Source organism: Ambystoma mexicanum, chromosome 12 (genome assembly GCF_040938575.1).
Source record: "Ambystoma mexicanum isolate Mex_15411 chromosome 12, UKY_AmexF1_1, whole genome shotgun sequence".
Lineage (NCBI taxonomy): Eukaryota > Metazoa > Chordata > Amphibia > Caudata > Ambystomatidae > Ambystoma > Ambystoma mexicanum.
In genome coordinates, this window is record NC_090936.1 from 573,377,054 (window position 1) to 573,392,316 (window position 15,263).

At 45.2% G+C, this 15,263-nt stretch overlaps 1 protein-coding gene across 1 annotated transcript in view; it reads left to right on the forward strand.

Annotated features, from left to right (window-relative positions):
• The window catches only part of LOC138513799 (transcobalamin-1-like), an 89,345-nt gene that overhangs the window by 24,612 nt on the left and 49,470 nt on the right, over positions 1–15,263 (forward strand). The window contains exons 3-5 of the mRNA XM_069628898.1: positions 6,103–6,252; positions 9,961–10,110; positions 10,351–10,526. Of these exons, the coding sequence (XP_069484999.1) occupies positions 6,103–6,252; positions 9,961–10,110; positions 10,351–10,526 (476 nt within the window). The remainder of the gene's footprint in view (positions 1–6,102; positions 6,253–9,960; positions 10,111–10,350; positions 10,527–15,263) is intronic.

Sequence of the window (15,263 nt, forward strand, 5' to 3'; positions counted from 1 at the left end):
AAACCATGTCGAGGCTGCGCTTAACACCTGCGCCACATAGTATAGCCGTTTCATCTTGAACAGCCAAGTCGTCTTAAAAAGTCCACAACACATGTCTCCTGGTCCATTCTGAATTTAGATGAGTGAGACTAGTAGGTCTGGCAGTCTTTTATACTGCTGCTGAACTTTGGAATTCTATTCACACTGATTTAATATTTACTCAGGATCAGCCGATTTTTAGAAGAAGTCTCACAACTTTCCTGTTAAAACAATGTTTTTATATTGAGTTCCTGTTACGTTCAGTGCAATGTGAGCGTGTGTGATGATGCTACATTCATCAACACACACTAAGAATAACGCACCTGACACCTCTGTCAGTGACAAGGACACCAGCTTTGTGTCGTGTATGAGCTGCACTCCTGTGGCCACTGAGGAGGGGGAACAATCTCCAGTGATAAGAGGCCTGCAACCTCAAAGCCGGAAGTCAAAGCCGGAACACAGCTTCAAGGGATAAATCCGATTGTGCTACCCTGCTCGGACTGGCCTACAGGGAAATATACCCATGGCTGAACCAAAAATGCAAAGTGCTGGTCTGGGCCAGTGTTTTGGGTGAAAGTGGGCCACTTTTTTGGCCACTGTGGGCCAGTTTGACGAGTTACTTCACCATGCGGCTAATAGTTTTGACCAGTGTTGCTGAATACATATTCTTTAAATTGTACAATTTGCATCACATTTTATCAAAAAACTCCCCATTGGGTACCATTCAAACAGTGTCACATAAGGAATGAATTGACATTTGCAACCGTGGGCCACTTTTTGTATTGGTGCCCGTGACAATTGTATGGCCCAGTCCAACCATCTGTGCTACACACCTCGGAGGAAGGTGTGTGCCCATTACACCTCAGATCTGACAGTGGGGCCAGAAGTGAGGCTCCCTCATCAAAGGTGACTGTCCGAGGGATCATGTCATCCATAGGCACTGCTGCAGCCATTTTACAGCAGTGGCAAGACAGCGTTTCCTAAAGGGCAGGGTCCATTTGGAGCCAGCAACCCGCGCACAGCAGGTCCTCATGTGGATCGACCATTCTGATTTTGTTGACCCGTCCTTACGGCAGATGAATAAGAAGTCACCATAGCATGTAGCATGTGGTAGTGACGAGGACCTGCCTGACTCCACTACATCTCGATGGCAAAGCGCGCCTGCTGTGGTAAGAGGTCCAACCTCCATATATTGCCCATGAAGGAATATGATATTCCCGAACTTCCCTTCAAACAGAGTCCAAGGTGAACCCTTTGGCTGAAAAGTCTAGAAATATATGAGAAGATAATGACGCGGCGCAAAGGTCCATCTAAAGAAGAAAATCCCCTCACCTGGGGAGCATTCAAGACTTCCTGCCTACACCAAGTTTGTAGATTAAATTCCTTACTCCAGAGTCAAAATATAAAAACTTTGTTTTTATTTATATACAATCTCCATGTTCAATATTTAAAACACTTCACATACAAAAATATTTGGAAAAACATGTTATTCATAAATAATTTCCTTACGAAGGAACAAATCAAATATATTTAATTACAACAAAGGCATGATTTGGGAGCGCAAAGGTCTACACTTCTCTACATGGCAGTGGGTGAGGGCCACAAAATATTTTAAGCACTTGGCACAACCAACAACTGCTGCTAGTGTGGCCCTAAGAGCATACATAAAACCTCTGGTCGTTGCCGTTATGATAGGTTTCAGCTTCACCGAGTCCGTCAGGAGGCTATCCCACCACTGGACACTTCGCAAGCCCTTCTGCACCAATCCAATTGGTGTTCACTTATGCCTTGCTAGACGAAAATGATGAGGTGAGGGCCTAACTCATCCAGGGTTGTTATTCGCCAACCATTCTGAGATAACCAGGAATTACTTTGCATAACATTTTGGAGCAAGGACGGTCAGACAAGCTGACGGAAGCAAGAGCCACGCACATGGAGGAGGATCTTCCTACAGTTGATCTGGAAGAAGTTAGAGATGTCATAGGAGGCCCAAGCTCCCGAGCAATGAGTGCAACCCATATTGCGCTTGAACCCTCAGTGGCAATGCCTTCTGATCTGTGTGACTCATGCAGGGGATCCGTACCTCATAATGAAAGATGCCCGGAAAAAGGGCAATTTTACAGCAGGTGTGACAAAATTGAACATTTTAACAGGGTTTGAAGGACACAAATCTCCATGTTCCCCCCTCGCTCACACCCTACGTTCACAATATCTAAACAGAGGATTGCCAAAGTGGAAGTTGCCCCGGTGATTGAAAGGAAGTGAACGTCTTTTTTCCTTACACAATACTGTGCGTAGGATCACAAAGGAGGTGGCAACCACGTTGCTGCATCACAATTGGAGGCAAAGAAGTGTCTGTCCTTCTAGGCACTTTTGCTTTGGTAAATGCCATGGTGGATACCCAGTTCCCAACAATATCTCCAAGATCGTAGCTGCTCCTGTCAAGAGCGTGAATCTTCACGTTTGGAGGCTCAATATCTTTACCGCTGGAGGGGGTATTTACAACCAGTGTAGATCATGGACAAAAGCCAGTAAGAGCCCATTTCTATGTCACCATAGCAGCAAAGGACATGCTCATAGAGTGTGCCACTGCTGAGGCCCTGCAGGTAGTTCATCTCACATTGGATGTTTACATCCAGGACACCTCCAGTCTTCTACACAGATAGCAATCCTTATTTCTAAGAGTATGGTGACCTACAAGCCAGGTGTTTCATCTAGATAGATACACAAAGAGCATTATGTCATAGACAAGCATATTTTTATTTGCAGAAGAAATTGGAAATGGACAGGGTGGAAAAGGAGGACATGGTTGAGAAAGTGTCTGATCCCACCCCTAGGGCATCTCCATTATTATGGGGACTAAACCGAAAAAAACCATGCCAGTGAGAATTTCAGTTGCCAGGCAATGCCACAAGAAGGGGGCTCCAGAGGGAATCCACCCCACGTCCGAAATGGATGGGATTCTGGCGGACCTTCAGGCTGCCAAAATGTTCTTGGAGCTGGAAGTAAACTCTAGATCCACAGGGTTCATCCGAATTCCCAGAACCTTATGATGTTCTCATTTCACAGGGGTGTTTATGGGTACAAATGGCAGGCTGAGATTCTGGGTGCAGTGCCTGTTCCTAATGAACACCTTGTCAGCTTCCAGAATGACTGCAGGAACTCTGCATCTCCTCTGGCTTTCCTTATCATTGGCAGGTATGGGTTTCTGTCTTCCTTTAGCGTCATCAAATGCGGGCATTCTCCTTGACTGGTGTGAGGGTAAGGTACCTTTGAGATGGCTCCAGAACCCTGATTCCATTCCTGCAGTGACAGAGGGCTCTAGAAAACATTTATCAACTAACATAGAAAGAGTAGCTTGTGGTCCACAGTGTCGAATGGAACTGACAGGTCAAGCATTCAGACCAGGAATAAAGCCCCCTCTTCAGCCTGGGCTAGGATGACATTCCAATAGTGATTAAGGCAACCAGTGGCCTTGGTGTGGTTGACTAGATTTCGTTTTCAGAAGATAATAGAAATCTCGCAATAAATATGCTTATTGTGGCGGCCTGTTGATGGGCTGGCAGTGCTGGGAGAGAAGCCTCCTGTTTACACATGGGATAAATGCCTCTCAGCAATGTCTGTAAATGTCATCAATTGACAACCAAATTGCCTCGGAGTTGCATCTTTAGTTTTCGTTCCTATTGGAAGAGGTGTTTCCCCGAAAGCCTGGATTTCAGCTCTTAAACATCTGCACACTTCGATCAAAAAAATGAATTAAGTCTCTGCCTCTTTCGACCAAAGAGTTGATTTCCCATTTAGAATATGCAACAGTCCATTACACATAAGCACAATACTCGCACATAAGACATACCTAATATGCACACACACAGACGGTATGCAGTGCACACTAGATCAGATTGCATGTTAGCACGGATGAGATGCTCAGAATAGACATACGCACATTACATATACATACAATATGCACACACAATGGGAATATGCACATAAACTGTGTTCAGAAAACATGTTATCATGGATGAGCCACTCAGAAATATGTAGACGCACAGACACACTTAGTGTCTCAGTGATGTCCTGGATGAGGTTATGTGTAGAGTTATCTGAGATGGCATGAGCTGTGGATAGCAGAGCAAGGTTTTGCATTGTAACACTAACATCCCTTCAACTAAAGTTTTTCAGTGGAGGTGATTTATAACAAAGGTTTTAACAGGGATGTTTTGTGAATGGTTGTGTCATTTTGATGATACTCTGCATCAATTTGTGCCTGACCTGTGGTTTCTCCAGGGATGGCCCTTGGACCTACCTGCATACCTGCAATGAATGCTGAGCATGACCTACAGACGTGACCTGCTGCCACTGTGCTGGGGCCATGGCGTTTGGTAACCGAATCTGGTCAATCAAACCCTGAGACATAATGCATTGAGTTAAGCACTCACTGCTGGGATCTGAGTGCTTCTAGCAGATCACAGGTTTAAATAGGAGCATTGCCAATTTCCCCTTTTATCGCTCTGAGGTTGGTGAATTCAGTACCGTCAATCGGATCAATGAAGCTGCATTTCGGAGAGATTGGCACTAATTGTGAATCTGGACACCATCTTTTATAATGATGGTCTAAAGTGTCAGAAACAATGTGATCTCACACCTCTCTTGTAAATAAATATGGGAAAAGTGCTCTTTGCTCTTTGTGGGTGTTATGTCCACTTTTCCATATTTTTAGATAAACTGCAAGAAATTAAATGTTTGCTCATAAGATGAATTGATAAAAAATGTATTTAGAAAAGATGGCGCACAATCTATTGACTCTATCTGGCATGACCAGTGACTTGAGACTCATCACATGTCAAATTACTTTACATTACCAATCAAGAGATATCAAGAAATATATTAGCACTATATAGTATTTCTAAACGACATGCAGGCTGCCACAGCTCTCAAAGGACTTAAATAATTTAGAAATTGTTTGACTTTTCATTTCAACAATGTCGGATTATACAATTTTAGGATTCATGCATGTGAAATTCATATAAGAATGCTTACATATTAAATTAGAAGAAACATTTTATGTATTTTAATCTAACCTATTGATTAGCATTCTTGTTTTACATTTGTTTTGTTGACTGTCTAATTCGTATTTGAATACTATCCTAAATTCCTCAGTATACACCCTTGAAATTGTTTCAGAAGTAATGTACGTCAAGCTCTGTGGTTGCCTTCCTGCTGTATTGTTTTAAGGTCTGTTTCTATAAACTGGATTGAAGAATTAAAGAAAGGCTTTTTGCAACTTTGTGCAGGTGCAGTGGGATTGTTTAGTTTGCCTTCAACCAAAATGTAACTGTACCAATAGGAACATGCTAGTATCTAAGCTTCAATAAATGGGACTACATATCTTTCTCACCTAAAAGGACTTGATAGTTAAACATGACTGCAGACTGACTTAGGTTACCCGTGAGAGTGACCATGAAGAATTAGCACTTAAACTCTTCAACTGTTATGAAATGGGGCCCTGTCCTAGCATCACTTCACTTCAACTGGTCTAAAACGGGGCGCTGTCCTAGCATCACTTCACTTCAACTGGTCTAAAATGGGCCCTGTCCTACCATCACTTCACTTCAACTGGTCTAAAATGGGGCCCTATTCTAGCATCACTTCATTTTAAGCTATACCTGGCCAATGGGCCTTTGATTTTGGGAAAAGTAGAAGTGCTTTCCCATCACTGGAGAGTAGTTTGATACAGAAATGGGAATTTGCAAAGGACATCTTAGTTCTAAGGTCCTGCCCCTATTGTTCTCCAAAAGCCTTTAACAGCTTCACCCCTGTGTCTTATTCGAAGCAACTCATGTCCTTAATTATGAGCATGCTAAAATTCCTTTTCCTAGTCAATGGATGATGAAACACTGCAGTTGGCGAGCCAATGTATCTACAAAGCGATTACCTTTGATACCATTCGGTATAATGGTCTATAACCACGCCCGGTCAGTGATAAATGGTGTGGTGCATTTCAATTTGAAATGTGGTGTTGTCTTGAATGCGTAAGTAACTGATGGAGTGATAGGCAGGTAAAAGCATGAACATGTTTTCTTCCAGGCGCAGACTTTTCCTCAGGGCTGGTCGCCCTTTATGTGATGGCGCTTCAGGCATCCTGCGAGGATCCCCGGAATGTCTCTGCCCTGAACACAACCATCGACCTGGTGCAGCTTCTGGAAGAGAAGTACCATCAGGAACTGGTGAACATTGGTAAACTATGACTGTCTGCCGTATGCTCGACTAAGGGAGCTTTGCAGTCTAAGTAACATTCTCTCCCTAATTTTCTCTCTTTTTTTGTAGGTCCACCTATGTCTCCTCTGAACCACCTACGTCTCACACAAACACACATCTGTCTATTGCCTCATCTCCTTGGTCTCTCCCATTTCCTTGGTCTCTCCCATTTCCACCCATGTCTTTTCTTCAGCTCCTTTCTTTGTCCTATCAGTCATTCTATTCTTTCCCTCCCCACCACCTGTAAAATGTCAGTCTGTCTTGGCACCTGATTCATGTTCTTGCTTTTTTGTCATCTCTTATCTCTGTATTCTAAGTTTTTTCACTGCCCCATGTCTACAATGAATGTATAAGGCTCCCATAATTAAATGGTATAACAGTGAAGTCTGTATCCATGTCAAGAGGCACCATGCAAAAATTGTATGTCATGTTATGATAGATGTGATTTATAAAGTGCATGCATTCTCCCAATGTGGGCATCTTGGCACCAGTATGAGAGTCCAGTATGAGAGTCCCCAAGAGAGATTGAACCAAAGAGATTAGTTTATGTAATGAGTATGCCGAGATGTGCTTTCTGAATGTATTTGTATTTGTATTTATTGTTTTTATATCGCGCTTTACTCCAAAGCGCTTTACAATTTAACAACAAGAATACATAGAAGATGATACCTGTAGAAGCAAATTACAAAAATGAGTCAAACCAGTAAACAGTACATAGAACAATTTGCCTATGAGGATGAACAGGAACAGGAGGCGGAGAAGAAGAGGAAGGAAGAGGGGGACAGAATGGGAAATAGAGTGAAAAAGCAAGAGGAGGGGAGGAAACGTAAGAGGGAACAAGGCAGGAAAAGAGAAGTATGAAGGGGGACAAGAGGGGAGAGAGATAAAGGTGAAAAGGCGGGATAAGAGTGTCAGGGTGGGGAATGGAGAAGGAGAGATTTCAAGGAAGCACAGAAGGAGGAATAGGTGGGGATGGAGCGGATAGAACAAGTTAGGGAGTTCCAATGTAGGGGGGCAAGGAGCGGAAACGAGAACAGGTACATGGGGGTGGGGGAACAGAAAGTAGGAAGAGATCGGCAGATCGGAGGGAGAGGGAGGGAGTGTAGAATGACAGAAGAGAGGAGAGATATGGGGGAGCAAGGTCATGAAGAGATTTAAAGACGAGACAGAGGAAGTGAAATTTAAGTTGGGAGTGAAAGGGAAGCCAGCCAAAGGAGGAGAGCGAATTAGAGATGGAGTTGTGAGGAGAGAGAAGACAGAGGGTGCGGATATCAGAGTGGTAGAGGTATTAAAGGGGGGGGGGGCGAGATGGTAAGCAGGGAGTCCGAAGAGGAGAGCAGAACAATAGAAAAGACGAGAGAAGATGAGGGAGGAGATTAAAAGTTTGGCGGCATGGAAGGTGAGAGAGGAGCAGACTTTACAAATGTTGAAAAGGTGGTAGTGACATGCGCGAAAGGTAATAGAAATATGGTGGGTAAAGGAGAGGGAGGAGTCAAAGTGAATGCCAAGGTTACAAGCTTGGGTGGAGATGGGAAGATTAGAGGAGGTAAAATGAATAGAAGGAGGGGCAGAGGGAGGAGGAAGCGTGTTGGAGGGGAAGATTAAGACTTCAGTCTTATCAGTATTGAGAGAGAGATAGTGGGATGACATCCAGTTTTTAATGGAGGTAAGACAGGAAGAAAGATTAAGGTGGAGGTCAGGAGTGAAGGAAGAGAAGGAAAGGAAAAGCTTGGTGTCATTAGCGTAGAAATGTTGAGAAATCCCAAAGGAAGAGATGATAGGAGCGAGAAGGGAGGTGTAAAGAGAGAATAAGAAAGGTCCAAGAACGGAGCCCTGGGGAACACTGTAGTCCAAGGGGAGAGTAGGGGAGGTACGACCGCCCCAGGAGACAGCAAAAGAGCAGTGAGAGAGGTAAGAGGAGAGCCAGTTGAGAACAGAACCTTTGAACCCAAAAGAGGAAAGAGTATTGAGAAGTAAGGGGTGATCGACGGTATTAAAGGCAGCAGAGATGTCAAGGAGGATGATGACTGAGGATTGCTTTGAGTAGCGAGCAGAGAGGAGGGAGTTGAGAACGTAAATGAGAGCGGTCTCAGAGGAGTGCTTGGGGCAGAAACCAGATTGAGAGGGGGGAGGAGAGAAAGGTAAGTGACGAAAGCTGAGAATAGACTAGGCGTTCAAGTAATTTAGAGAAAAATATAAGAAGTGAGATTAGACAGAAGTTGGATGCAAGAAGGGGATTAGCAGAAGGTTTCTTCAGAATAGGGATGATAGTAGCGTGCTTGAAGGCAGAAGGGAAGGTAGCAGAGGAGAGACAGATATTGAAGAAGGAGGTTAAGTAGCGAATGAGAAGAGGGTAAATCTTAGGAATGAGAAGGGTGGGGAGGGGGTCAGAAGGGGAAGCAGTAGGAAGAGATTTGGTCAGGAGGAGAGAAACGTCAGAAGGAGTGATTGGAGAAAAGTCAGACATGCAAGCTGAAGGGGAGTGGAGGGAAGGGGGAGGAGGGGAATAAAAATGAGAGCAGTTAATGCTTTGGCTAAGAGAGAGAATTTCGGAAGAAAGGAAGTCAGCGAAATCAGAAGGAGAGAAGGTAGATGTATCCAAGAGTAGAGAGAGAATTTAGCATGGGAGGATATTCTTCTGAGTAAAAGAGGAATGGTATTCCATATTTTAGCACCTATGTATGAAAAAGGTTATCAGCTGAGATGAGAGCATCTGTACCTTGGTCCTTCCAAAAGAGAGGTTCCCAAAAGACATATTCAAACAACTGAAAACTAGGTATAATAAAGGAAGGCGAACGGCCGGGCTGTGATTTATGGATTATGCACAGAACATTAAGCCAGTTTGCACCACGTTGATTATGTCGGGGCCAAAGGACAGTTTGTTGTAAAAAAGGAACCAAGATTTCGCACCTCGAATCCTGAAGGCAGCTTCGGGCCAAAGGCAGGAGGCTACATGGCATGGCTCACAAAGGTATATCACTTTCCATGAACAATTACTTCTGTTTTACTCGGATTGCGGATTGCGTGCCATCCACATAGTAAATAAAAATCCAGGGGCCGATTCCTTGCATAGAGAGGGGAAACAGAAAGAGAGGATTTGCCATCCTCCATCCCTCTTGGTACCAGGAATTTGGTCCAATAAAGTGCAAATGTGGAACACAAGAAAGAGTTTCCCCAAGGAACCATCTACTACAACTTAGAAAACCTGATTGCAGACTTGCATTTAAAAGATCAGCGGCCAGATTGGTTAAATCACAGAACTTGCAAAGCAGTCAACCAGGGCTTCAAGCACTAGTAGAGGGGAAGCAAATGTTACCCCTGGTTACTCCTAAATGACACACACGTCGTTCACTTTCCCCGATCCTCTAGGTTTCCAAACAGTTCCAATACACACCTACCTCTGTGATAGTTTTGTTTAAATTAATAATAAGTAAAACAAAGTATATAGGAATTCACTTTCATTAGGGCCAGAATAGGCATGACAGTCCCCTGAAAGTAGTGCTGCACCAAACCTTCTCTAAAAATTGATCCCACAGGTATCGGCTGGGCTAGCCATTCAGAGATTTGTGTGATGGCAGCATTGACGGTAGATGACACCCACTTACATTGGGCTGGGAATTCTACTTAGAGCCTCATGCAGTGTCTAACTCTTTATTCATGTTTAATCACGGTCTTCTTCTCTCACAGATGAACAACAACAGCCGCTCACCAACTACTACCAGCTGGGGTTGGACATCATGGCGCTGTGCCTGCAGAACGTGACTGTAAATGTCTCTATTGTCTTGGATACTACCTGTGCCGATAAGAAATATGGGCATGGCAAAGGCTTTTCGGTCGGTGAGTCAGGCGTGTTTCATGCTTTTGTGGTGTGGAGTGTGTGCTTTATTGGGAAGAATTAAGTGTCACGAGGAGCTGCTCCTCTTGCTCGGCTCTACAGTGAGAAATATAAGTATATTAGGAGGGGAATGACCTGGTGAACACACTTAATGATAGCTTACAATTTTGGGAAGAAAAAGCCTAATCGATCCTACTAACAACAAGTTGTTTTCTTGAGGATAATGTGCTCTTCAATTACAGACACTGCTGCCGTCGTGGTTTTAGGATTAACCTGTGTGAAGAAGAGAGGGACTCTGACCTCTGAGGAGACTGTAGCCGTCGCAGACACCTTGCGCTCCCTCGTACAGAAAATTCTTCAGGAGAAAAAAAGCGATGGAGTGATTGGAAATATCTACAGCACCGGGCTAGCCATGCAGGTGAGACGCCAAAAGGGATGCAAGGTCACCTGAGGACTGGTTGATTCCAATCGGCCTTCCAAGAAAACAGACTAATAAGCTCATGATATATGACTTTCCCTTCCTCACGCATACTACTATTTGGGTGCTCAGAAGTGGCTATTGCTGTCGCTGATCACAGTACAAATTACCAAGCAAAACATCTATAAATATACTATCACGCACTATAGTAAAAGCCTGGTTTTGAGAGGCAGTGAATATTCCTGGCAAATAGATGCATGCATACCGGATCCAGAGATTCTGCTACTTCTGCGTTACTCTGATCACACTCCACAGTCCATGGGGATGGAATAAGAATCAACCACCTGCCTGCTGGTGAACACCCCGTGATACGACCATGCACACCAAATCCAGAGATTCCGCTATTTCTGCAGTATTCTTTATTTACTGTATTTATTTATTGTGTGGCATAGTTTAAAACAAATGTAAACATTTCACAGAGTTACTAGGGTATTCCAGACGTGGAACCTTTGCTCTCTGTTCTTAGAGAGGCACAGCTCCACCTCACTGACGAGGCCCAACCAGTCCAAAACACGTGTCTGGGGTTGCTGTTGGTACTCTTGTTCAGAAGAGAATTGCCTGACATTTCGGTGCTGTACTGCCCTTGGGCAGGACAAAGATTGATATGTAGTGGAAATGTCTCTTCTGTGAAAGGATGGTGAGCTAAAGACTCTGGTTGAGACTCAAACCTGGGAAGTAGGCCGCTAGAGAGAAACTCCCAGAACCCCCCTTACTTATGCATAAGGTGAAAAAACAGAATAAGCACCACCACCACAACCCACATCGTGCCTTATTACCAACACGCCGTCTAACCCCCACCCTCTCCCACCCACTAGCGATTGATAAGATCATAAGTACTACTTCCCATACACAAGAAGAGATTGTACCTAACTTTTTCATGCCTACCCTATCACCTTAACAATCTCGTATTTCAACATTATCACACCAATCACCCCTTCCTCCCACCCTTCCCGCCCCCTGCGCCCCAAACCTGCTCATTGTTCCAAACCTCCCTATCACTTCCTTGAAAAAGGTGAACCAATCTCCTTTTGAGCATTCTTGGGTCTGGTTGTAATAACTCACATGGTTTGGCTCTCCCCTCTGGCCTCCATCTTTGGCCTCTGCTGGCAGTCGATCATTCCGCCTCCTAGTCCTCTCCTCCTACCCCTTCCCATTTGGCTATCAAAGGTTTCCACTCCTCCCTGAAATGACTCAATTAATAATTTACCACCGCTGTCAATTTTTCCATAAGCATCATATCCCTCAATTTCTGCTCCCATTCCTTCTTAAAAGGTAGTCTCCCATCCTCCCAGCACTGTGGTATGGCCACTCATTGCTCATCGCGTCACTTCCCACTACCCCTTGCAAGGTACACCCAGGAGCGGTTGGAGTGGCTCTAGACTCATCTGAACCCTGTGATGTGTTTAATCCAACTGAACACCTCGTCCACAACCCTGAGGGCACAACAGGGAGACTCCTGTGAACATTCTTGAAAGCTTTAATGGTCCCCTATGCCATCCCTGCAGTACTTTGTAAGTATGCTCCATCGTCGAGGGGAATAGATTCCCATGGAAGGTGACTTGAAAAATCTTCACCCATTCCTCCTCCGTGACCTGCCTGCCCGCAAGCTCCACCCAAAACCTCTTAAAGGTCTGTCTCCCAGACAAGCATGATGTATTCAGGACCTTATATATTTTTGACAGCTGCCCTTCCACCAAGTCGAGGAGCCCAACATCTTCTCCATCGGTGTCAGGTACCTGGAAATAGCCACCCCTCACTTTAGGTCAGAGAGCATACCCTTCCCTCGCAGGAACAAAAAAATCGAGACCTTGTCCTGCCCCAAGACGTCTCAAAACTCCTCAAACACCAGGAAGCTCCTGTCTTTAGATAATTGGCCAGCCCTTTCGAGACCCCCATCAGACCACTGCTGTGTAAACTTCAGCCACTAGCATGTGGGATTAAATGGGGGGCCCCACACTGAAGACAAGGGTGAAGGGCACGATGAGAGCATGTTGTTTACTTTGGAGCTATTCCATGTAGTCCAGAGCACCCCAAGAGTGGGTGGTCCTTGGGTTTCCTACGGATCTGTTTAAACAGAGTCCAGAGGTAGTCCCTCACTTTCAAAGGGTGGGCTACCAGATCTTCACTGTATGTCCCATAGGTCCTCATGTCATATCTCATATGCTTGAGCATAACCCTCTGTCATGCAACAGCCTTGGAGGCTGTGGAGCTGCTGGCGACTACATTAACATCCCCACTACGTTCCTTACAGAAATGCAAGTTGCGGTCTAGTTTTTCCAAAGATGGCCGCCACAAGAATATACCGGCTTCCATCCTGTCGGACGGTGCTTTGCCACCCTTTCACTCCACCGGGTAAGATGCTCCGTAGTTCGCCTGCTGTGTTCTACCTTGTGTGTTGTCAACTCCCGCCCCTCCCCACAACCGCTTCACTGCCCTGTCTGTGCCTTCCTTGCTTGGCGCAAGCCCGCCTCACCGATACTGGGCTTGCGGCTCTCTTTAGTTCTTCCCGCTGACTCTACTGGCAGCGCTCTCTGTCCTCTGCTCCATTCAGAGCTCTCTTCTGTTTATTCTGCCTTTCCTCACATCTCAGCGGTACCTTTTGCTGTGCGACTTCATTCCCTTCAGAAAACTCACTCTTTCTTTTGGCTGCTCTTGCTCGCTCTAACACGGACCATACTGTTGGACCGGACTCCCTGGGCAGTTCTCCATTTCACTCGCCCAAGACACAGTTTCCATCCTAAGCGAGGCATTTGCTTACTCTCACTGTCTGCTGGACGTTCCTGGCTATTTCATACTGGGACTCCTATTCAGAACCCAGCCCTTGCTCTCTGCTCCAGAACCATCATCTTCTTGCTTAAGCTGATTGGAAAACATCACTAATCAAAGGAAAACACTTCAGGAATTTCCCGGCGCAACTAAAGACCTCCAGGTTTTTTATTGCTGCAAGGCTTTTTCGCTGGTCAGGGGTTGGCTCCCTGGAGTCCCAGCTGCCTGGCATATTGCAACTAAGGCAAGGTGGCCTCCGGGGGAGCTCGCCCTTATCTCTTCCAGAAGAAGGGCAAAAAGATTGATTCCAGATGAAGGAAGAAAATGAGTCAATCCCCAGAAAAATCCCTCGAAGATCTAGGTGAGGAGACAGATAAGGAAGAATCTGTAGATTCTGAGACCCTCAGTTGGGCTGCCTTATAATTCTAATAAAAATCGGGAAGGCCAAACGCTCTCTCTTCCCATGGGCGTGTAAGAGTCGTCATCTTTATCCTAGGTGTCTTATTCTGCTAAATAAATTTACAGAGCTCACCATGTCAGAGCACCAAAAAACATCTCCGGCAGCTGCACCAGCAAGGCCGCAAAGAGATACAAAAGATGTGGTAAAAAATTCATCTTGATGGAGATCATGCAACCATACCTTGACAATATCAATGGGGTCCACCGTCGCAGGCCCTCCCTCAACCGTGCCATTGGAGGATCATAGTTGCTATTCTTCGGGCCATTCAGGTGCCGGGTCAGGTGCACCCCCAGGTATTGTATCCCCTGTTTATCCACTCTCATACCTGGATATCTGGTCCCTGTGTCCAGCTCTGAGTGCCCTACTCTTATAGGAATTACACACTATTTCTCTACGTTAATTTTGAGACCCGAAAGTTGGCCATAGCACAATATTTGATCTAACAGCGCCGGGAGGGACGTATGCACCTTAGCTATGTATCCCAAAATATCGTCAGCAAACAAGGATAACTTAAACTCAAGTTGACCGCATTGAATGCTTGAAATTAGCCTATTTTCGCGTAACGCAGATGCCAAAGGCTCCATGATCAGCGCATACTACAGTGGCGAGAGGGGACAGCCCTGTCGCATCCCCCTCGTCAGACTAAAGGAGTCTGTTTGTATATCATTAACCTACACCCTTGCCTTGGGCTCTCTATACAAGGTGGGAATCCACCTAAGGAAGTCATTCCGAACCCCATTTTTTCAAGAACCCTCATCATAAATGACCACTCTACTCTATCAAATGCTTTTTTGGCGTCCAAGGACACCAAACAAGTGTCAGAGTCAGAGATTTGGGCCTGGTGCATCAAATCTATTGTTTTTCAAATATGTTGTGCTCCCTTCCTCCCCATGACGAAACCCACTTGATCACCATGCACCAGAAACAGAAGCCAGCCCTTCAACCTACACCCCAAGACCTTCGCCAGGATCTTCACATCATTGTTCAAGAGGGAAATTGGCTGGTATGAAGAGCACTGCCTCTGGTCTTTACCCTCTTTGTATATGGTCACTATTGTCATCATCATCATAGTAGCCGGTAGAGCTTCTCTCTCCAAACATGCATTATTAAAGACCCTCACCAAACAGGGGCTAACATTTAACAAAACTTATAGAATTTAATGAAGCCATCCTTATAGAATTTAATGGTGAAGGCATCCTGCCCCGGGGCTGTCCCCGACTTCATATCCTTGATAGCTAATATAACCTCCTCCTCAGTAATTGACAGGTCTAGACTCTCAAGCATAGCTCGTAAAAGACTGTTAAGGGACAAGCGCTCCAGAAAGGTAGAAACCTGGGATTCGTCTCCCTCCCACTCGGATGCGTACAGAGTCTCATAGCACTTAACAGCTTCTGGTCTGATGGACTTCGGATCATATACCATTGTTCCCTCACTAGTTCTAATCGCGGTCA